The sequence below is a fragment of the Abrus precatorius genome, unplaced genomic scaffold (assembly GCF_003935025.1).
Source record: "Abrus precatorius isolate BTA unplaced genomic scaffold, Abrus_2018 Scaffold9, whole genome shotgun sequence".
In the NCBI taxonomy this organism is placed as follows: Eukaryota; Viridiplantae; Streptophyta; class Magnoliopsida; order Fabales; family Fabaceae; genus Abrus; species Abrus precatorius.
The window spans coordinates 30,334,976-30,357,240 of NW_020874439.1; the positions used below are offsets into that span (position 1 = coordinate 30,334,976).

The 22,265-nt window shown below is 32.2% G+C and overlaps 5 protein-coding genes across 10 annotated transcripts in view; 1 reads left to right on the forward strand and 4 right to left on the reverse strand.

Annotated features, from left to right (window-relative positions):
- LOC113849510 (proteasome activator subunit 4) overlaps positions 1-9,103 on the reverse strand; it is a 41,240-nt gene extending 32,137 nt beyond the window's left edge. The window contains exon 1 of the mRNA XM_027479461.1: positions 9,070-9,103. Within this exon, the coding sequence (XP_027335262.1) occupies positions 9,070-9,103 (34 nt within the window). The remainder of the gene's footprint in view (positions 1-9,069) is intronic.
- LOC113849512 (THO complex subunit 3) lies at positions 1,306-4,906 on the reverse strand. 2 transcript variants are annotated; one of them, XM_027479463.1, is made up of 11 exons: positions 4,720-4,906; positions 4,461-4,556; positions 4,092-4,221; positions 3,829-3,920; positions 3,546-3,614; positions 2,602-2,659; positions 2,387-2,486; positions 2,166-2,252; positions 1,986-2,064; positions 1,701-1,833; positions 1,306-1,618 (listed from the first exon to the last, which is right to left on the reverse strand). In XM_027479463.1, the coding sequence occupies exons 1-11, from the start codon at positions 4,780-4,782 to the stop codon at positions 1,584-1,586; spliced, it is 942 nt and encodes a 313-aa protein (XP_027335264.1). In that variant the 5' UTR covers positions 4,783-4,906; the 3' UTR covers positions 1,306-1,583. The 2 variants fall into 2 exon arrangements, with proteins under 2 accessions (XP_027335264.1, XP_027335265.1); XM_027479464.1 differs by having other exon boundaries at positions 1,327-1,618; positions 4,689-4,722.
- LOC113849514 lies at positions 6,572-7,643 on the reverse strand. Its single transcript, XM_027479466.1, has 2 exons — positions 7,289-7,643; positions 6,572-6,753 (listed from the first exon to the last, which is right to left on the reverse strand). The coding sequence occupies exons 1-2, from the start codon at positions 7,563-7,565 to the stop codon at positions 6,590-6,592; spliced, it is 441 nt and encodes a 146-aa protein (XP_027335267.1). The 5' UTR covers positions 7,566-7,643; the 3' UTR covers positions 6,572-6,589.
- LOC113849511 lies at positions 9,088-14,317 on the forward strand. The gene is made up of 5 exons (XM_027479462.1): positions 9,088-9,231; positions 9,799-10,113; positions 11,213-11,414; positions 13,356-13,584; positions 13,763-14,317. Exons 1-5 carry the CDS (start codon positions 9,139-9,141, stop codon positions 14,022-14,024), a joined length of 1,101 nt encoding a protein of 366 aa, XP_027335263.1. The 5' UTR covers positions 9,088-9,138; the 3' UTR covers positions 14,025-14,317.
- Positions 14,318-16,238: 1,921 nt separating this feature from the next.
- LOC113848985 (nuclear transcription factor Y subunit A-1) lies at positions 16,239-21,085 on the reverse strand. 5 transcript variants are annotated; one of them, XR_003502049.1, is made up of 8 exons: positions 20,821-21,006; positions 19,748-20,031; positions 19,503-19,612; positions 19,223-19,294; positions 18,799-18,963; positions 16,884-17,134; positions 16,679-16,797; positions 16,255-16,450 (listed from the first exon to the last, which is right to left on the reverse strand). XR_003502049.1 is itself a non-coding variant. In XM_027478474.1 (7 exons), the coding sequence occupies exons 2-7, from the start codon at positions 20,019-20,021 to the stop codon at positions 16,794-16,796; spliced, it is 876 nt and encodes a 291-aa protein (XP_027334275.1). In that variant the 5' UTR covers positions 20,022-20,031; positions 20,821-21,006; the 3' UTR covers positions 16,241-16,793. The 5 variants fall into 5 exon arrangements, 4 of the variants coding, with proteins under 4 accessions (XP_027334273.1, XP_027334272.1, XP_027334275.1 ...); XM_027478474.1 differs by having other exon boundaries at positions 16,241-16,797; XM_027478472.1 differs by having other exon boundaries at positions 16,239-17,134; positions 20,817-21,083.
- Positions 21,086-22,265: the final 1,180 nt, after the last annotated feature.

The following is a 22,265-nucleotide window of genomic DNA, read 5'->3' on the forward strand; positions in this document are numbered from 1 at the left end:
TATTCTCGTCACTAAAACATTTTTGGGGAAAATTATATTTCCTAACTGGATAAAAAATTTAGGAATAATTTGTTAGAATAGTATGCCATGTTATGGTTTTTTTTACATAAATTAAGAAAAGTTTTTAATCAAGAATGTAATATTATTAAAACATTCTTGGATCGTGAATGTAATATACCCTCTTTAATATAACTGAATAAAAAATAAGGAGTAATTTATGTAATCAAGAATAGAATGCCATGATATGCACACATATTATTAAAACATCCATGGATCGTGAATGTAATATACCCTCTTTAATATAACTGAATAAAAAATAAGGAGTAATTTATGTAATCAAGAATAGAATGCCATGATATGCACACATATTATTAAAACATCCATGGATCGTGAATGTAATATACCCTCTTTAATATAACTGAATAGAAAGTAAGGAGTAATTTATGTAATCAAGAAGGATATGCACACATATTATTACATGCAAATTATTAGATAAACTTAAATTTTTATAAATTTTTTAAAAAAATTCTGAGATAAAATTTTATTAAACTTTAGAATGTGTGAATTTCTTGTCCTTTTTTCATATCTAAGAGAAATGGTATTCTCACTGGATATTACTTTACTACAAATAACAATTAAGGGTGAAGCAGAATAAAAAATAATGAATCCCTTTTTGCGAGATTATACAGTACTTGAATTCTGCATCATATCTTAAGAGTCCCCTAAACAAAGAAATATCTGTATGAGAAAATTTTTTTATTAAACTTTAGAATGTGTGAATATAATTTGTCCTTTTTCATATCTCATATAGAAGTCGTTGCATAAATGTGACGCATAAATCCATTTTCCATGGAATTGTTTAAGAAAAATACGAATCCTTTATTCATTCCTTTAAGTAACCGATTTTCCATAGAATTGTTTAAATAAAAAACAAGACTCCTTAGGATTGATATAATCAATGCGAACTACGAAAGAAGACTAAAGAGTAAAAATGAATGGCAATCAAGTGCCACTCTACAATACTCGATGTCCTTACACATATAATAAAATATGTAAATTCTACAGGAATTTTTTACATTGCGATCAACCTAATCACTAATCACTACACCAATTCCATATAATAAGATATATGAAAGCATAATTTGGAAATCCAAACAATAAAGCTTCTTCCCTCTCACTACAGAATTTTATATAGTTTACATGGTTTGGAAATAAAACGAATGCCAGTTTGTGGGCCCTTAATAATTAATTTAGCTTCAGCCCTGTAAAAGAAGGAGCAGAAATATTGCTAAAAACCAAAGCATTGCAATAAGCAGCAACTGTTGAATGATTTTCATTTTTCCATAAAATTACTATTAAAAAAATCCTTTTCATCCTATTCATATCTGTGAATGTCTCGTTCTAAGGGCAAACAAAAAGTAGCAAGATTAATCTAAATCATCTAATTCAAATTACAAATCAACCTCCATTAGGCTCTCAGTCCGGCATTACAACCAGTACTAATTCTGTCAACAAACAAGAAGTATCCTCTTTTCCCTTTGTTTGCATTCTCAAATGCTAGTAAATGATGCCTCTGCCAAATACTAAGCACTTTCAAAACCAAATATTCGAAAAACACCTGCAAACAAAATGCACACAAGTTAACTGCAGCCTCATATGATATTTGTGTATCCATATGCAGGTACCCAAAAAGTTATTACCTTCATCAGCCTGATACTTATTTTTGTCATCACCAGCATATGCAAGCAAATTGTACTTGGGATTCCACTCAACACTGTTCATAGCAGCCCTACAAGGAATTTGATGCACTGTTCTTCCAGATTGAACATTTGACTGTTTCATAAAGTAGCAAACTTTTAATGCAAATTAGATTGATAGATGAATGAAACCAAGTTTTTCAAAATGACATTACCAAGTTTGCCAAAGAATGTGCTATAAAATGAAAAAAAATAAAGGAATTATTGAAAATGTCGTGAATAACTTACAATATCAATGAACAAGTCTTCACTTGCAGAAGCAATAAGATCGCCAGTATAATTGAAGCTAATTGTCCGGACAGGCCATCTGAGAAACATAGCATTGCACATTTGTCACAAGAAACACAATCGATTGAACCTGAACAACAAAAGCTGAATACACAAACATGAAAGCCAAGGAAAACTCACTCCAGCTTTGTGAAGGTACGCACACAGAGCATCTCTGAGATATCCCAAAGGCTGACAAGGGAATCAGCACTTCCAACAGCAAAATATCTGCCTCAACATGACAATATCTATTTGTTATGTTCAAATACATTAATAGATTCTATTTAGACCAAATATATGGTTGTGCATTTGCATCAAGTCCAATTATCAATACCAAAAATAACGAAAAATTGGAAAAATACCTTCCTATTGGGTCAATTGCAATACAATAACAACCAGCGGTATGAGCCATGAGAGTATCGTGAGGTTGAAGAGATGGGTAAGACAGTACTTCCACAGTCCCTAAGTGTGTAAGCGTGCAACAAAATATAGGATACTTTATGCGAGCCCAGCAAAACAAAATGTATTTATATGATATTCATATTATAGAAAGTACCCAGTCAAACAATGACCTCACCATTTCCTGTTGTTAGAAAGAACTTTTCACCCGTCATATTCCAAGCAATCTCATTGACCTAGTTAGAAAAAGGAGTTATTAGTATATAACAATTAATTCTTCTCAATAGAGCTAAACCAATGCCTCCGATTGTGCTAAACTGCAAGGCTTTACAGTTTTAAGTATTGAAACTATGTAATACATGGACAAGTATGAAACCCCAAAAATCAGGCATAAGTTTAGTGCAGTTGTGCAAAACAGTGAACTCCAGAACAATATAATAATTAATGATGCTGAAGGAATTGTAACTTCAGGTGAGATGAATGCCAAAAGAGAAGAAAACAAAAACTACGAACCAGAAAACACAGGCAGTTCAGGAAGTGAGAGTGAGTGTTAGGAAGCAAAAGCATTATGGTGACAATGTCAAAGAACTCGTGCAACCAAATGAGACAATACTTTAAGTCTTTGACAATTGGGGTATTATGCAGTAGTCCATAGTAATACTCTTCTCCATTTTAGGTGAATCCTTAAAACTTGCAATGGCATGGTGGTAAGTATAATAAACAACAGTTTTTTATATTTTTAACAAACACATTGGGTTTGAAGACATGGCAGTTACAACTTACAAGTCACTCAAATTTGACCAATATGGAAGTCAAACAAAGCAAAAGTAGGCAAAGTCATGGTTAATTCTGATGGTTTGATACTAGGGAATTTAGTTCTGTCGACTCCAATCCTGAACATAGCTGAGTTGTTTAAAAGAGAAGAAAAACAGACATATGTATTTTACCAATTAATTTGGCAAAGGCACTGCACATTCACAATTTATATCAAATGAGAATATGGAATAAAGACAAATCACTGAAAATTTTCAAGGTTCAGTATTATTTCTTAATCTCAAAATAAGCTTCAACAAACCGTCAAACAGACTAGACAGCAAGAATGAAGTATAAACTGGGTAATACCTCATAATTGAACTTGCGCCTATGAATTGGCTTAAACTTCCGAACATCCAGTATTGTTAATTCATCATCCTATGAAAAACAAAAACAACAAGGTATAATTTCATGTGCTGAAAAACAGTAAGAAAACATCAAGATTAATCTATTTATTAACTAGAAAGCTAATGATTCCATTCCAGAACAAGAAACAATACAAACATAAATAGATATAGTTGATATTGACATATCCAGTCACCATATCCTCACTTCAGAGCTTAAACAAAATGAAAGGGATTGCGACACATACCCTATTACCTACAGCTACATGAGTCCCATCAGGTTTGTAGGTGATGTTGATATTCTCCCCACTAAGTTCTGCCTGTTGAGAGCATTTTCCACCTGCACAAATCAAATATGGGCAACTCTTTTTTCAAACCCCCTATGGCCCAAAAAAAAATTATCTTATAGCTATAAAATGCATTACAAGTCTCCCAAAATACAGAAGTCCATAGTAATTCTATTTGCTTCTGATATAAAAAACTAAAATTCTACAACTGAATGATCACTTACTACGAGCATCCCACAATCGAACAGTCTTGTCGCCGGATGCAGTTGCAATCAGATCAGCATGTTTGGGGTCCCAGCATAGCTGATCAACACTATCAGTATGACCCTTCAATTCAATATCTTTGACCTTACCCTATAATAAGAACACCCCCCGCCAACACACACAAAACAGAATAATTAAATTTCAAACCACAAAATAATTAAATTTGAAAACAGAATGAAAATAAAGTGCCAACTTTGTAATTAAAAGTAAAAATGAAAACAATTTTTTTAAAACCAAACAGTCCCTAAGCTATTATTCTGAGATTTATCACGAGATACATCATTAATAGAAAATTTAGACAAAGTGAAACCAATTAGAAGTAAGCTTACATGCCCGTGTGGCTCAATATGCCAGATTCGAGCGGTTTGATCCACAGAACCAGAAGCAAGTTTTGTGCCAATGCAATTCCAGGCCACAGAATGCACCTTCAGGAAAGGAAACAAAAATAACCATTTCAAAATTCATACAGAAACATTGAGAAATGACTTGTTTTTCCCATAAACTGAACCATTCAAGCACAACAAGCACGAAAAGTTTCAAACTTTAAACGTGTTTACCATGAATGAGAAAGAGAGAGGAATAGGGTACCTTCTTCTTGTGACCCGAATACTCTCTGCTATGGAGATTCTTAAATGGGATTTGTTCGTCCATGTTGGAAGCAAAGAATCTGACCTCAGGCTTGAGTTGAAAGATTCACGAACTGTGATTGTTGTTAACAGTAGTAACCGAGGATGGCGGAATTGGAATAGAGAGATGACTATGATTTTACCTACTAAATTTTAGAGCAATCTTCTTACTGAGACTCAAAACCAAAACTTATATTCCAGAGGAAAACGTTTATTTTTAAGTGCTTCGTTTTACCAAGAGAAATTGAATTAACAGATACGGTAAGTAATATTATTAAAGATAAAAAAAAAAGTACTAAATGAGTATCGATATTACTAGAATAAGGATTTAGTGACTAAAAATATTATAATTGTTAATTTCAAATTTTATGAAAAATTTATTCATTTTATCACGTATTTTTTAAATATAAAAATTAAAATTGAATAAATTTTTATAAAAACTAAAATAATATATTTTTTAAAATTAATTACTTAATTAAGTCTTAAAATAATCATAATTCATATTTTCGTTACCCTCCCAGTGTACATTCTCCATTTTTTTTCCTTTTGGGTCCTTCACTGCCGTGCGATTGGAGCGAAATTTCTATTTTCTGTAATATTTAATCCTTTTGTTGTTAGTATTTTTAATTTTACAATTTTTATCCAAAAATTAAAATAGGAAAAAATCATACATATTAATGTGTCATGATTTAAATAAAAGTATAGTCTGTTTCAAAAATAAAAATATATATATTTTTTAGTGTTATATATATATACACTTTAATAAAAAAATATCATTGCAATTAATTTTAATAATTTGATTAATTATTGAACAAATAAAAAATTAGAATGGAGATTATTTAACCGATTTTCAGTTCAACCAGTCAATTTCTAAATTAATTAGCTTTTAAAGATTGAGTTGAAAAAACTTTATATTATTTTCTTAAAAAATGGTCGTATAAGCTCACTTATATGACAATAATTAGATGGGAAAGTTCAATTTGAGGCTTCGCTTCGAACGTGGGGTGTAACAATGTTGTAGCGTAGGGAATTTATAAGATTAGTGTTCGTTTGCAGAGTACATTAAATCGATGTTGAGAAAAGGCAAAAATAAATTGCTACCATCTAACGTGGTAGTCTATTAAGATTTTTTTTATTTAAAATTAGAAAATTAATTCATGTACTTTCAAATAAAAATTAATCTATACACACATTTTAATCATATTTAAAGATTTAAAATTAATTTTATATAACTTTAGACTAAAGATATATTTAAATTTTATTTAAAATTTTAAAAGAATATTTAAAAAAAATATTTAAGAGGTGAGATAATAAATGAAAAAAATTAAAAAAATGAGTTTAATTATTTCTTTTTAACTACTGAAAATTATTATGAATAACAAAATTATCTTTAAATACTAAACATAATTACACTAAATGAGATTAAAATTTAAGATACATATTGAATTGAAATAACTTTTTGCTAATTGATTCAAGTGTTTGGTAATTTTTTTATTGTTTGAATGTTAAAAAAATTTAAAATTTTAAGAAAGTCAATATATATATATATAAAAGAAATAAAAGATATCTACAAATTTTAAATCCTTTTTCATTATTTTAAAAAACTTCCACGCAGAAAAATTAATCTCCCACAAGTCTTTGTTCCTTCCTCCTTCACTCCAAAATTAAATTTACAAATGAAGGTAGTTTCTTTCAAAGTGACATCAAATTCAGAATATGAGAGTAAGTAGTGAGAAAACTGATAATATAGTCCAAATATTTTCTATTACATGTATATAGCATAGTTCTTATGCTATGAAGTTTATGCTTTCCCCATGTAGTTCTATGTAAAGTCATGCACCATCAATGGATGGCTTAATTACAGTATAAAATAGTATATTATAAAATATAGTAAAGAGGACGAGACCAGTAGTTAGACTTAGAAGAAACGAATCTGAAATTTCTAGCTTCCCATCAGTACCACTTACTTGTTCTTCAGTAAGCTTCACGTCCGAATCTGCAAAGGGTTCCATGAAAACATGCATCTCAGTAATCAATGAAATATTTATTATTAAATATGTTATTAATCAAATAAAACTAAACAATTTCTGTTAGATAACCATGTGTTTGATGATATTTATCATGACATTTATTAAATCAACCATATTTTATTTATGGTCAAGAAATTTAGAAAAAATACATATTAATGAGTCGTTTATAGTATTTTTCAAACGAACTATCAACATACACTGAAAATATGTAAGCCCAGGAGTAAATAATAGACAAAGGTTAAAAAAATGTAACCTAAATGTTAAGAATGGAAACAAATTATATTAGTAATTATAATTATGAGTTGAGAATGAAAAGAAAAATGCAACTAGTATAGCAGTACTAACTGGTTAAATTTTTCGAAAAAATGATATTAAAATAATACAGAAAACGCATTTCAATGTGTGTATATATATATATATATATAATTGGTATTCATTGGTGTCCTTAAAATATTGATTAATACTGATCTAGAAGAAAAAGTGATGAAAGAAAGAGAGTACCCCTGACTTTTGGAGAAGAGATTTGTTTGGTGGATTGAGACTGAATTTGCTCATCAAGTTTTTTGAGTGCTTCTCTGGCCTTTTCTGGGTCTATCTCATATTGCTGTGATTGTGAATCTTCCTTCACTGCATGAACTGTGCCAAAAGATGAAGGATTTGTGATCAACCTCTTGTCCTTGAAAATGCCTTCATTAATGGGTATTAATTGAGTAGAAAGTGGTGCAAACAGTGTTGGTGGCTGCTTGTAGAAGCAAAGAAGGTTCATAGAGAAGAACATTTGAATATGGGAATGAACTCTCTCTTCACTGTTCACACACCCAAATGCCCAAAACACAGCTCAAGCAAAGGAATTGAAGATAATGTTATGTCTTTAGTGCCATCATGATAATGACCTTTGATATTTTTCAATATTAGTGTTTGGTAGCATGGGCTTATACATAGGAATATCAAGGGCATTTTCGTCACAATATAAAATACATTTTAATTTTAGTCTTTATAAAATATTTCTTCATTTTTGTGTTTTAAAAAATAATAATTTTAATCATTGTTCACATTTTTGTATTACATGTCACATTTTTTAAAAAATATATCAATAAAAGAGACTAAAATTAAATATTTTTAAAATTTAAAAATAAAATAAAAAAACAAATATACAAAGAAGAAAATAAAAATACAATATATTTTTACTTTGGTATTAGATATATCTAAGAATTTAGAACTAGGATATTCACACGAATATTCTTTTACAACGTTATATGTAAATTTATGGAGCCTTACATTTTTAATTTTTTTCATTGCATCTACTTATTAACAATGAAAGCTTACATTCCTTCTAACAAGGAAAGGCAACAAGTTTATGACAAATTTACAAAATTTGAAGTAAGAATATATATATATATATAAAATAAAATTATCAAAAGTATTTTTTTAGTCGACAGTTAAAAATTATTTTCTTTTTTAAGCATAAAGATTATTTAGTGAATTTTGTCGTTTTTAATAAATTCATTTATATATATATAACTAATAATTAAAGTTCTATTAACTTGAAAAAAGAAAAGTAAGTATTATTATGTAAAATATGTAAAAATATAACAAATAATTTTATTTTTGTAATAAAAATTAGTTATTTTATACGCTTAAAATTTAACGTTGACAAGACTATAAAAAAAATTTGTTAGGTTAAATATTGATAATAACAAATTTGTTTTTTTTTTTGGTAAAAATTAAACAAGGTTAAATGCTAATGCAAGTATATTGGTTAAAAAATTTAAACTATTTTTATTAATAAATATCTTTTATTTTTCTGTGACTTTTGCTATATTTTATCATGGTTTCTAATTATTTTTTTATTTGAATTTTGTATCCATTACTTAACACATATAAATAAATAATTTTATTTATGTATATGTAAGGTTACATAAAAACATTAAAAATGTTTTTATTAAAAATTATAAAATATTAAATAATTTAAATATTAATAGCATTAAATATTATATTTAATAAAAAATATTTTTATAATATATTTTTAGACATATTAAATAAATAAACAAAATAAGTTTTTTAATATAGACTAAGTGTTATATTTTAACCTAATTTTGATTGTCTTTAATAAAAAATTATAAAATTGAATATATTAATGATATTCAATAAAATAATGTTAATATTTTTTAATTTGTTAATACATATCTATAAATACACGTTAAAAAAACAATAAATAAATTGTAACATTGGTTTTTTGAACTTGAATCTTAAGATTCAGTTGAGTTGTTATTAAAATGTTAGAGAAAGAGAAGAAGGAGAGAGAACATAGGCCATAGGGTAACAGAGAGAGACACAGAGAGATAGAGAGAATGAAGAAGACTTCAGGAGCCGCAGCTGACAAGAAGAGGGTGCGACGCTCCTCCGCACCCGATCCCTCCTCTGATGCCCCTCCCAGGTCTAAGGTTAGGGTTAGGTTTAGGGTTAGGGTTTTCCATTTCCCATTTCTTCATTCTCTCTACACTTTTCTCCTCATTCTCATTCTCTACTCAACGCGTTTTCTACTCCATTTTCTATATATCTCTTCAATTTTTCTATTTCAATTATCATTTCGGGCTTGGGTTTCAGTAATGTACTGATTGGAACTTCGCTACCTCGCAGCTATAAGCATATCTTAAATGAATTATGCCAAAACCTATTTTATCTGATTTTTTTCAGCTCAATTTTTGCATGGCATTTTGCCTTTCAAGATAAGATTCTTGATGTGATTGTAATTGTTCAAGGTAGGGTAACTCGAAACAGTAGTGTGGTCTTTATTGTTGGCATATGATCTCGTCTGTGTTTGTTTTTAGATTTGTTGATCAAGAGTTCATGTCAATCCGTGATTTTCTATGTTGTTTTGCTGGTCATGTTGATTTATGCTGTGTTTTTTTAATTTTGGTTTTGTTTTTTTTTTTGCACCATTTTAATTTGACGAGAAAGTGTTGTTTGTGTTATTTTGTGACTGTTTTTTGGGATTGATTTGTTCTCAGAAACAAGCTGCCAAGAAAGATGTGTTCCAGGTATTTGCTGAGAAGGTGAGAGACCATAAGGATTTGGTTTCCAGGTGGGCTGTGCTGCAGGAGACGCGTGTCGAGTATTTTCGAGGGAAGGATTTCGGGAACTTCTTGAAAAACCATCCAGAGCTCAAGGATGTCCTAGAATCAGATAGGAGTTTAGAAACAGAGGAGATTGCCAACATTCTACTTGCAAAAAGTCTTTTAGTGCGGTGTGATCGTGTTGTAAAAACAGTTCGTCCCGGGAAGAAAAAGTTGTCTACCTGGCCTGCACATTTGGAAATTTTCCCTGTGAGTGCTTTTTATTTTTTGGTTTGAGTCTTTCAATTATTGAGTTGCAATGGTTATATCCAAGGGTTTAACATGATGTGCTTGCATGGGGATTTGTCAATATTTCATAATTATTCTGGCATTACCATGCTGACCTGTTTGATGTTTATCTCCTTATCCTCACAAACTGTTAATCAAATCCTTATTTTCTTTTCTTGCTAATGGGTGGGGGATTCCCGCCTTATTTCTGCAGTTATGCTGTCAGGGATGAGAATTGGAACTGAGATAAATTGATTGAAGGATTTTAAGAGAAAATTACAATTGGCTAAAAATGATATTTTATCCCCTTTTCAGATCTTAAGTAAAAGTTAAGCTTTTACTAGTTTCCTACCCTCTGTTTGGAAACACCCACTCTTTTTGAATTCAGAAAGACTCCCACCCACTGTCATCGTAGATCTTCTCTGACAGATTTCCAGAGATTCCAATCCTTTTCCAGCAACTGCAACCTTTTCTTCTGGTGTTGGATGCATTTTGTTTCTGGCCACATTCCAGTGTTCATTTGACTTTTAATTGTTGATTATGAAGATATCATGAATTTTTAATAGTTTTTAAATAAAATTTTGCGCATTATAAATTATATAAATTGTATAACAAATATAACAATAGTGGCCTTCCCATTATACACTACACCGCTGTTGCAGTTTTGGGGTAAGCTGCTACGTGGTATTATCTGAGATTGATAAATAACGATGCTGATGATTCAATCAACCAATTTGTTGGCCATTTGTTTTTTTTCATTTTTTGGGGTGTGGTCATCTATTCTTTTCAGTTATATCTAGTATAGGTATGTTTAATGGGTGTCTGTTTTTTGAATTCTAATTAATCCTACGATGAATTATTTGGTATACTGAAACAATTATATTTTACCTTGTGTATTTTTGCAATCAAGGATGTTTTTAATCTTGAAAAAGAGTAAAGATAATAGCTTTTTAAAACTTTAGGAAAGATACATATGAGCATTGTAAGCTATTCATGTAGTTTAAATGCATATTCCATGCTTCAGGTTAAATGATTAGATTTCTTTCTTTTGAATCTAACAAAATTTGATTGTCTTTGGCAGGAACAAGTATTTTCTGAAAATGATGCCTTTTTTGCATGGACGTTTGTCAAACGTCATCCACTGTGGCAGACACTCCTCTCATTTTTCTGGCCTGTGTTAACGTTGGCTATTTGCTTATTTCCTGTGTACCCTCATCGCTGCAAGCTGTTAATACTTTACTCATGTGCCGGGATCCTTTTTCTCATTCTCTCTTTGCTTTTGAGTGAGTTTTTCTTTTCTGTAATATTTGATTGCTTTTGACTATTTTCTTCTCATATTTCAAATTACCTGTTTGGACTATTTCTAATTATCATGAATTCATGATGCAAGCCATTCCATTATATGTTGTTAGCGTTAGATCATGTGCACAATCACATTCTTGATTCATGTACTGATAACTATGTAATTATGAACAGAGGAGAATAAAAGCTTTCAATTAGGAGATTGGAAGTCAATCTCTGTTGACCATAATTTCAGATGTTTTGCCTTTGGATGAGGAAGAAAAATCTGAAGGCTTAGTTTGAACCATAGAATGGTTAAATTATTCATGTGTGTGAAAGAATATAATAGCATTATAATAAAAGATTCCTTAATCTTCATAACTTCCCTAGAGTATTCCGGTATGTCCCAAGTCTTCCCTGAACTGGAGAGGTTTGTGAAAAATCATGAAAACCCATGGGATGTTTGTGTAAACTGTAAGTTTTTGTGGTAGGTAGCTGTAGCTTTCAAGGGTTTTATGCTAGTTTTCAAAATTGTTGGGGTGTAAAAATAATGGCAAATGTAAGTGAGGTTGGATTTTTCTCCTAAATATAAATAGTCATGAAGGAAGAAAGAGAAAAATTAATTTTTTGTTTCTGAATGCTAGACTAATAGAAGATGTTATGAGTCCCGCATTGAGTAGAATAAAATGTTCAATGCAGTACTTAAACCTTGGGTTTTTGTAACCCGATGGACTAGTCTTTTGGATTTGCTCTTCTCATTTGCTTAAGTCATAACAGTTGGTGCTCTCGTTGAGTACAAAAAGGACTGTATATAGGTTGGATTAAAGTACAACATGCCGAATATTAGTGAGTGGAGTTGCCAAAAGAGCAAGGACAATCATCGAGTCAGTGCCACTAGAGTGAAAGTCAACCTGGATGTTGACTCTTAAAGGGATGATAATATTGACTCTCACATATAGAGAATAAGCTGCTCAATGTATTTTAAACTTTGAGAACCTCTTCACCCAATGAATTAGCTTGGGTTTGACTTTCCTCATGTGCTTTAGTCATAACACTTATACCAACTCATATAAACCTTGGGAGAATCACAACACAAAAGGTAGCCACTATACTAGGAAAACTCAAGGCCTTTTAAATCCTGTATTAGAATCTCATATTTTCAAATGGATCCTAACAGAGGATGAGTCAGTCAATTTTCAATAATAATGGAGATGTGTATGGAAATAGATACCACTGCTGTATTGAATTTTTTATTATCAAATAACTCTCACCCTATACGGAAAAATATATGCCTTCATGAACTATATTGCTTGAAAGCTGGTGGTTGAGATCTGTGAATTACAATATGGAATCTGCTAGCATGTGTTTATTATGTTTGCTTTTGGGTACATTCAAACCTGATACAAGTATACTGCTTGCAATCCCACTTGAATTGTTTAGTTATCGACAATATCTTTGCTGATCTCCTATAGTCCTATTAGCTATTCCTCTATCAAAAAGGAAAAGGCCCTTTCAAATTTTTTACTTGTATTTCCTTTGTTCTAACTTTTAAAAATTTTCACCTATTAACTTCCATATATATATATTAGCAGGAAGTTAGCCCAATTTACAACTATTTTGGATTATTATACCTTGTAGCATGTTTGGGAGTGATAATCTTTTTCTTTTCTTCTTCAAAAGCTCTCTCAAAAAGTTGCAAAAATAAACAATTATTTCTTTAAAATAAGCTGAACCAAGCTTGCACATTGTAACTCGTTGACTTCTAGAATGTATATTTTGTAATAGTTTTAAAATGCTCAAGGAATCAGATAGTTTTTAACATTTTGGGCATCTGGCAGAACTTTGTGATAAGAGTGATTGATCGTGTGAAATATGCTTGCTAGTTGCATCACATTCTACTTCAGTGGTTCCTTGCGCCTCATGAATTTTTTTTAATATTGTAGTAAGAGGTGCAATATTTGGCGCTTTATATATTATCCTTGGAAAGCGAATCTGGTTTTTCCCTAACATCCTTGCTGAGGAAGCAACCCTGCGAGAGCTATTCAGATTTTGGCCTAAGAAAGATGAAGAGGAAAAGCCTAAGTGGACAACAAGGCTTTTCTATGCTGTGGTAGCTGTGCTGGTGATATTATTGCTGAGGCATCATGCACCCGATGAAGCTGCCAGAGCTAGGTAAGTCCTAAACATTATGGATGAATTTGATCCTTTCACACTTTTGCAGAGAATAACCATGTTCCATCTCAGCTTAAATTCATTTCTGGTTGGCGATCTATGAACCCATGAGGGGAAAACTACTTGCAGCAGTTGTTCTTTCTAGCCATTATGGTGTGTTACTTTCGTTTTTCTGCAGGTACCAGAAGAGGGTATCTAACATCATTGATGATGTTCTTGAATGGTCTCCCAGTTTAGCCTTGTCTGGGATGATGGATAAGCAACAAAATGTGGCTAATGCCACAGGGTCGGCTGATGCGCCGTCACAAGCTAGCAAAACCGAACAGGAGCATGCAGCTCCAGCTGATGGTGATGAGGAAAAATCTTTCATGGAACAGTATAATAATACTGAAGAAGTAATTGATAACATAGAGGACGCAGGTGAAGATAAAACAGCATGAGTAAAGTTAAGTCTCATACACCTAAATGACATATATCTAGTGACTAGATCACAATTTTCCTTTTATTTGAGTGTAAAAGTACCGTGTATGAATAATAACAGTAAAGAGGTGCGCGTTCAATCGATGCTCTTAAAATTATACTTTTCTTCCTTAGTGTGCTTCTCCATGCGGTTGACGGGGCGCATCTCTCGCATTATATTGCTTTATACATAAGACGATTCTTACATATATGTATATATACACATCATATGCCTCTTGATACGCAGGGTGATGTCAAAATGACTTGAATTAGGTTAAAGAAGCATTTCAAGTTGACTGGTCCTTCGATTTTACAGCCGGAATTTGTTGAGCCTCGAGTGTTTAGGGGGGGAAAAAATAAAAATATAATAGTGTCTTAATAACCAGTACTCTTAAGATACTCCTTAAGGAGTCAATACATATATTTTTTTAATTGAAAATTATGTTAAAATGCATTTAAAAGTGTTGGTTAACATTTTTCATAAAAAAAAAAGAATTGAACACAAGCACTTTTATAAGCAACCCTATTAGAATAATTTCATTTAAGATTTGTTTTGCGCGCAGACACAATTAGAATATGAAGGGGGTGCTTATGGTCGTATTCGCAATCAACAATCCAACATGATGTGTCGAAACGCTTATGTAAACTAACGTGAAAATATATTTGTATAATAATTTAATTGGCTGATATTCGTGTGAGAACAAATCCGTATCAAATGAAGAAGAGATATTTCAAATAGACAGAGTAAGTTTGGTCAAGTTAAATAATTGTTTTCTTAATTCTTTTAGGAAGTTATGAAAAAGGAAGATATGCTCGCCAGTCCCAAAAGCGCTCAACTTGTGAGAGGAAAACAAATACTGGAGTGAGATAAAGATGAACACCATAACTCACATGCCTTAGTATGCTTGCCACAGATGTAGGAACCTTAGTGCTCCATTTTTTTTACTATAAAAATATAGTTACCTTTCTTTCTAATTAAAATAGTTGCTTGAAGAGAAAATGGGATTTTCCCGTGTCTTGTATATCAATAACCGATATAAACAATAGAAAAAATACATTATTAAACTTGCTCTAAACAAATTTATTACATGTTGTTTAACTTTGATGATGACCTAAGACCTGCATTTAACATTGTAATAGTTGCTTAACTCAATCAGTTGAAGTATGCCTAAAAATAATAAAAAAGTACATTTTTTTAAGGACTAACCCGCTCTCCACTATAACCACCTGGTTCCCACCTGGTTCTCCACGTAGGCACAACTTTTTAGAAAAAAATGAGTTAAACAATCCCTTTATTTATACATTACAAATAAGATATGGCTGCTTCACCAAGTAACGTTTTCTAAGTGAAAAAGTGGGGTTGGACAAAGGACAAATACTTCAGGACAAGAGAGAAGATTATTTCTCTTTTAGTGGGTCATGAAAGCCAGTAGTTGAAGTCGTGTTGACGCACTAACTACTTTTATATCTACACCAGTAATGAATTTTATTCTTAGTGCTTAATTTCATGAGTACTATAGGAATTTTAATTTAAATTCAAACTAAAAAGATGTAATATAATGTTGAATCCGTTTATACATTTTAAATGTTCTTTTCACAATTCTTGGTCTTATATTTATACGTTTTATCTACACTAATGCTTACAGAAAAACATATCAGAAATTACCAAAATATAAAAAGGAAAAAAAATGACACCGTGTGCATGTATGTATCCGATCATACCAAATAAAGAATGATAGACCCAACCATTAAACCAACCAGTAGAAATTTTAAACTCAGACGTGCGTATTACTTTAACACTTGAATGAAAAAACTAGAATATATTTGTGTTAAAAGGATACTTTATGGGCACAAAGTATCACTTTCTAAGCTGCAAGCATAAAAATCTTTCAAAAGAACTCAGGAAGGAATAAAATGAATTATTATATGTTCTGAAACTAGCACCTTTATTCCCCTTTTATACATACTCCCACTCATTATAATACAGAAAATATTCGAATATGTCCCTAGCCCACTTTTACAAGGCCATTCATTTTTTTTCCATTTTTAATTAAAAAATTATTACCATAATTTCATTGTTTCCTTTTTTTTTTCCCTTAAATTTTGTAAAAAACCTGTAAAAAAATACAAAAATGAACAAACGAGTAGTTGCGTAAGCAAAACTAAAAACAAGAAATAAAAAGAAAACATTTTCTAAGACCAGAATCTAGGAAATGCTAACAATTGAAATCATGAAGGCCAACAAATTACGTGGCTAAATGCACGTTCTTTCTCCTATGATGTCTAATGTTAACATTAACAACCGGTTGAATTACACAAGATAAACCAGTCAAGCGAGTGTTGGTACATCAAGAGTTTGATTCTCCATAGTCTTCTGATTGGTTGGAGTTGACTAACCGCTAAAACTCTGTACAAAATGCAAAAATGAGAAAAGAATGAACGATTGATTGACTTCAAGAGAAATCACATATACCACAATCATCAATCATTCTTTTCCCCCCATAAAATCCATCATTCACACCACAAACACAAGAACAAAGCCAAGAATGATTTGCCGCTTGGCACATATATTGCCAAGAATGGTTTACAGATAACCAAGGTATTCACCAAATATGTCACTAGGATACAAACCAACCTCGGCCTCTCACACCAATGCAGGGGTCTACTGAATAGCAAGGCGCCTCTGTGACGCATGGCTTGAAGCGAGGCTTCCCCGTTGCTGACCTGAACAGTCCCCCTCCTCCAATCTTTCACCTGAGGAAGAATGATACGTTGAAGATTGCAAACCATTATGATTATGGTAGGAGCCACTGCCATTTTCATAGTTGGGTGCTTCAAACCTGTCGTGAGCTTTTGATGTTCTTGCATCTTGTTGCACGTGAGGAGAATTCCAGGTTTCGGTGGAGTCAGAATGTAAAGGTTCAGAACCAGATGAACTAATTGACTGTGATGATAGGACAGGACCAGAACCATTATCCCTTTCCTTGCCTGAGTTGTTCGAGGCTTCAGCATCAGATTTCTTTGCAAAACGTCCACCGCTACCCCTTGCCCTCCTCATAGCATGCTGATGCCGAGATTCATGAAGATATGGCTGTGTAGAATAGATGTTAGTAAGCCCAGTTAAGGATCCCAAAAACCATAAACAAGACAGTAGTACTAGTAATCTAGCAGAACCAAATCCTTTTACGTTCAAAACATTATTTTCAACATGTATAAGTAAAATTTTATGGAAAATAAGCTACTTAATTCCTTATTTGCTTTTCTCATTTTCATTCATATTGTTTCTACAGAGGTAACTGCATATACGGGCAAAATTAGAGTGGAATCCACAGAAATCAATACATCAAAATCATTGTGGGAGACAATAGGTCATGACTAGTTTCTTGAAAATTGAGCACTGACACATTTTCCACTGCCTGCACCTTCATATTTATGTTTGACAACCTAATTTTTACAGATAGGGATACAGTACTGACTTCCTTGAGCCTGTAACATCAGATCCTTGTAAACACTATATTCAAAGCTGTTCCTTGTTCACATTTTATGATTTTCAGGATTGGATAATATATGTTCATGAAGGTTTTCCAAAGTTCCAACTTCCAATGGAATGAAGGAGAACCAAAATTTCCCATCATTAGTTCAGCATACTGACAGATTCAATAGACATTACTGCAAAGGTGGCAAAGGCTCAAAGATCAAAGGCTTTATTGTTGAGTCTTACATCTAAGGACCAGATTCCTTGTTTTCTCTTTGTAGAAAATAGGGAATAATTTGCAATGGTATTACACAGACTTCTCCAATTACATGCACACTGATATATTTTTAAAATAGTTTCTAGAATGAAGACAGAGCAACTATCAGACAACATCATATGGGTGAGAGAAGACTTTCAGAATATAAAAAAGGCTAAATCTCCCAAAAGAAGGGAAACAGTCAACTTCAAAATTCTAAGATGACAAAGCACTAATGAGACAGGATGCATTGCTAGAAAGCCAATACTCAAACATGTAAAAATCCTTCTGAGGATGATATTGATGTGCAAGCATCTTGGCCTACACACTAGCAAAATGCTTATGTTTGGTACATGGGTATGTATTACCAGGGGAATCTCTTTTTATCTAAAGATGTCCAATGTTTGTGGGTATGATATGCACTTTCAAACATAGAATAAATTTGTACTCATGATAAGTGAGAACAAAAATATAGTGATAACCAAATGACATATCAAGTGTATAACAGATCCCTGGCTTATTCATTGCTAAACAGACAACTACAAAACTGAGGATTTCGACAATTATCATTTTTTGAAGCAAGCAGAATATTGCCCAAAAATAGATTCATGGGGAGGGGACAGACTGGGGTATGAGGTGGAAGCCCGTCAGACTAACTCTTGCTCTTGTAGGGATTTTACTATCTTTTAATATCCAAAAAAGTTTTATGATGAGTTGAGGTTGAGGAGCATTTCTTGTTAAAAGATTCAGGAGATTACTAGGCTTCTTTGTTACTTGCATTGTATCCTTGGTAGAAAATCTTCACAGATAAGTTAATATTTACTCATGTACTTCCAAATATTTTTTTAAGCACAGCCAAGAGCAACGAGGTTTAGTACAGTAAAAGGAAACATAGCAGACAAATGGTTCACACGTGAAATGTGGCTAGATATCACTTGTCCAAATAATAAAGCAGCACCCAACTACAGTAGTTAAAAAAATAACAAATATGCATAAACACAAGTTAGCTCTGGTGCACTTTTACCTTTCTAGATTTTATTAGCTTCTTTTCAAGCTCTGCTTTAGCACGGGCCTGTCTTCGCCTCAGAATTCCTTGGTACTGTTTGGCATTCACATACACAGGCTCTTGAGCCATCTCAAGCGGCAAAGGCATTCTGGCATGAGGCATTCCTATAAAAGGAGCATATCCCTAATAGTAAAAATATCATATGGTTATTTATCTCACTGTTATCCAAATATCACTGTTGCTTTAATTGAGACAATAGAGAATAAATAAAGAATGAAATAAATTTACCATTATGACAAGAATATATCCTCCAGAATTAAGTTAACCACATTTCTTATCAGACTAATTTGGGAAATTGAGGAAATCAGCAATTCTGCTATGACTATGACTAATACACGCAATACACTTTAATCATATATTAACACAGATTAACGTCACATACCAACTGCTGGTGACCATAAGCTGCCATCATGCCCCCATAATACGGATCCTGATAAGGATTTGTAGCACATGCCTGCATCAAAAGAATGAAGAATGCTAGGATTCCCATCTATTACAAATGCATGCCACTAAAAGTTCTATTATAACATATTTTTCATCAAAATGATATGCATGTATCAGAAAGGATTTATGTTATTTGCAAAGCCATTGATATTTGGATTTTGGACCAAGTCATAAGTTAGGAAAATAACAAAAATATAGGCAAAGAGCCAAAAACTAACAATTGAATGACCAACAAGTTCCAGCTGTGGCGTCTGAGTAAGGCATTCATCATGCATGGGCGGCGCAGATGATGCAGTATGCTGCATTTGCTGTTCTTGCCCATAATTCCCTGCCAAAAAAGGAATATTATATTAATACTTGAGAGAACGAAAAAATACATAAAATAACATTTGAAGTGCCAATTCATCTGCTTATGCTCTCTTATTTAATCGTTTGTAAATAGTAACATGATACTCTAAAGCACCTGATTGATTCAGAGCAGCAGGCTGGGAATCTTTAGTGGCATCATCATCTTCCTCATTCATCCCACTATTGGACAAAGACTGGCCTTCTTCATTGGATTCAGAATCACCATTAGGGCATTCAAGAGACGAATTTGATGGATTTGTCCCAGCCATTGTTTGGGCAATGGGATTGTAACCAATACCGCGCCACCAAGGCTCAGAATAAACGCTGCTGGGTTGAACAGAATGAGGATCTGACCTCAGTCGGTTTGCAGTTTCAGACTTGGACTGCATCTTTAGATCCCTACAAAAGAAGTATACATAGTAATATACAAATCTTTTTCCTTATGCTAAGAACAAAGCCTGCTGATACTAAAAGAACACTGACAAGCTTCCTAAGGTTAAATCTAATCTTACCATAATAAATACATGATTAAAGAACCCAACAACCCCCAGTGTAACTGATCATCATTAATCATGAAAACAAACAATAAATATTCTTCACCAGCAATAAGTTACAAAACTGGTATTCATTCTGTGTCCACTTAACCATACTAGAGTTGTAACTCTTGAAAGACAACATCTTTCAAATGATAGCTACAGCTGTAGATATAAATCAGGGGAATAGAATTCAAACACTATGCTACAATTTTAGTCAAACAGACAACCAAACAAAATCACAGGACAGACCATCATATGCAGTCTAATTGTCGGCCAGACAACCAAACACAACCTACTAAGGTCAGTTTCACAAATTTTCACCAAAATTGTCAGTCAACACACCCTTAAAACCCCCAATTCTCCCCCCTCATCCCCCACATTCACAATCAACCCTAGCTCAGCTAAAATCCCCTTCCCTCTAAAAGAAAAGGTTTTTCATGATTCCATACAATAATTCCCACGGCACAAGCCATGCAGCCACCGAATTCTTCGACACATATTAAAAAAATTCAAAAACAAGAAACCCAAAATTCAGCCTTGAAGAATGAACCCAAAAACCCTAATCCCAACGTAGACTCAGAAAGAAAAGAATCACGCAATCAAACGAAATTCCCCCAAATCAATCAAGAGAAAAATCGAAGCACTCACTTACCCGGTGAAGAACAGAAAACCCTAGATTTTGGGTCCTCAGATTCTGATAGAAATTCAAAGGAACTAATCTGATTCCTCTCTCTCTCTCTCTCTCTCTCTCTCTGAGAGTTCTCTCAATTTAGCACCAGAAATTAATAGCAACAGCACCAATAATAACAGAGAAAATTAAAATAAAAAAATAGAAAAATATTTAAAAAAAAAAAAAGAAAAAGAGAGAGAGAAGAATAGTAACAGTGTGAAGAAAGTCTTGGTCTTTTTAAGTCTCGAGTCCTCAAAGTGCACTTTGCCTTATTTAATTTTATTTTTCCACTTCGAGAGAAAAGGGTAATGATGACGTCACCTACCTGTGGGTCCACGGGGACACGTGGAGGGGGAAACCGGGTGTTCCGGTGGCGGAAGCGGGTGTGGTGTGGGGCGAGAGGGTGTGAGAGCAACCGGGAACAGCGGGTTTCGGAGTGAAGGTTTGGGGGTGACAGGTGAGGTTATCATAGCCTCCGAGGGAACCAACCAAAGAAAAATGTGGCCCACGTGACACGCACTTGAGCAGCACAAATCCGCGAAACGCGTGGCCTCTTTGTGGGGACCACGTCGTTCCAGCGCTGACAGCAACCTTAGCCACGTGTCCCCCTTCTTGCTTTGCAAATACATCATCCTTTTTACTTTTCTTTTTTAGTTTACTTCCTTACAATCCCATCCCTACTTCAAAATACTTTTTAATATATTTTTATTATTAATTTAAATTTATTAAAAATAATTACAGATTTCACTTTTTATTTTCATATTAATTTTTTATTTTTTATTTTTTAATAAATTTTTAACTAATAATAAAAATATATATTAAAAAAATAGGTTGCTAACATTTTTCATGCTCAATGCAAAAAACTTTTATTGCACAGCGAGTAAATGAATTAACTTAACCATAATTGATTCAGTTTAAACTTTTGTATTAAATATTTAAAAATAAAGTTTTATAGTAAATAATAATTCTAATAAATTCAAAAAATATTTATAATTTAGACAATCTTTTTTTATTTTATGCCATCTAAAGTTGACTTATATATTTTGCGTTGGATACGGGGTTACCTTTTTCATTTTTAACGGAGTATTTTTGCAGGATAATTCTGAATTTTATTTTTTTAATATATTATAAAATTTAGTGTTTATTTTAAACAAAATATTAACTTTTATATATAACTTATAAATATTAATTTAATTTAATAATACTTGTGTAGTATGCAAATACATTATTAATTTTAATTTTATTTTGAATAAAAATTTAATATATTATATTAAATTAAAGAGATGTGTTTTAATTTTTACACTCACTCAGGCTCATTTAAAAGATTATTAACTAATTTTACAAAAAATATTACATCAGCACATTTTTTTATATTTTTAGAAATACGAATAAGGTAAGAGGCGATTTGACCAATATTAAAGCTCAAT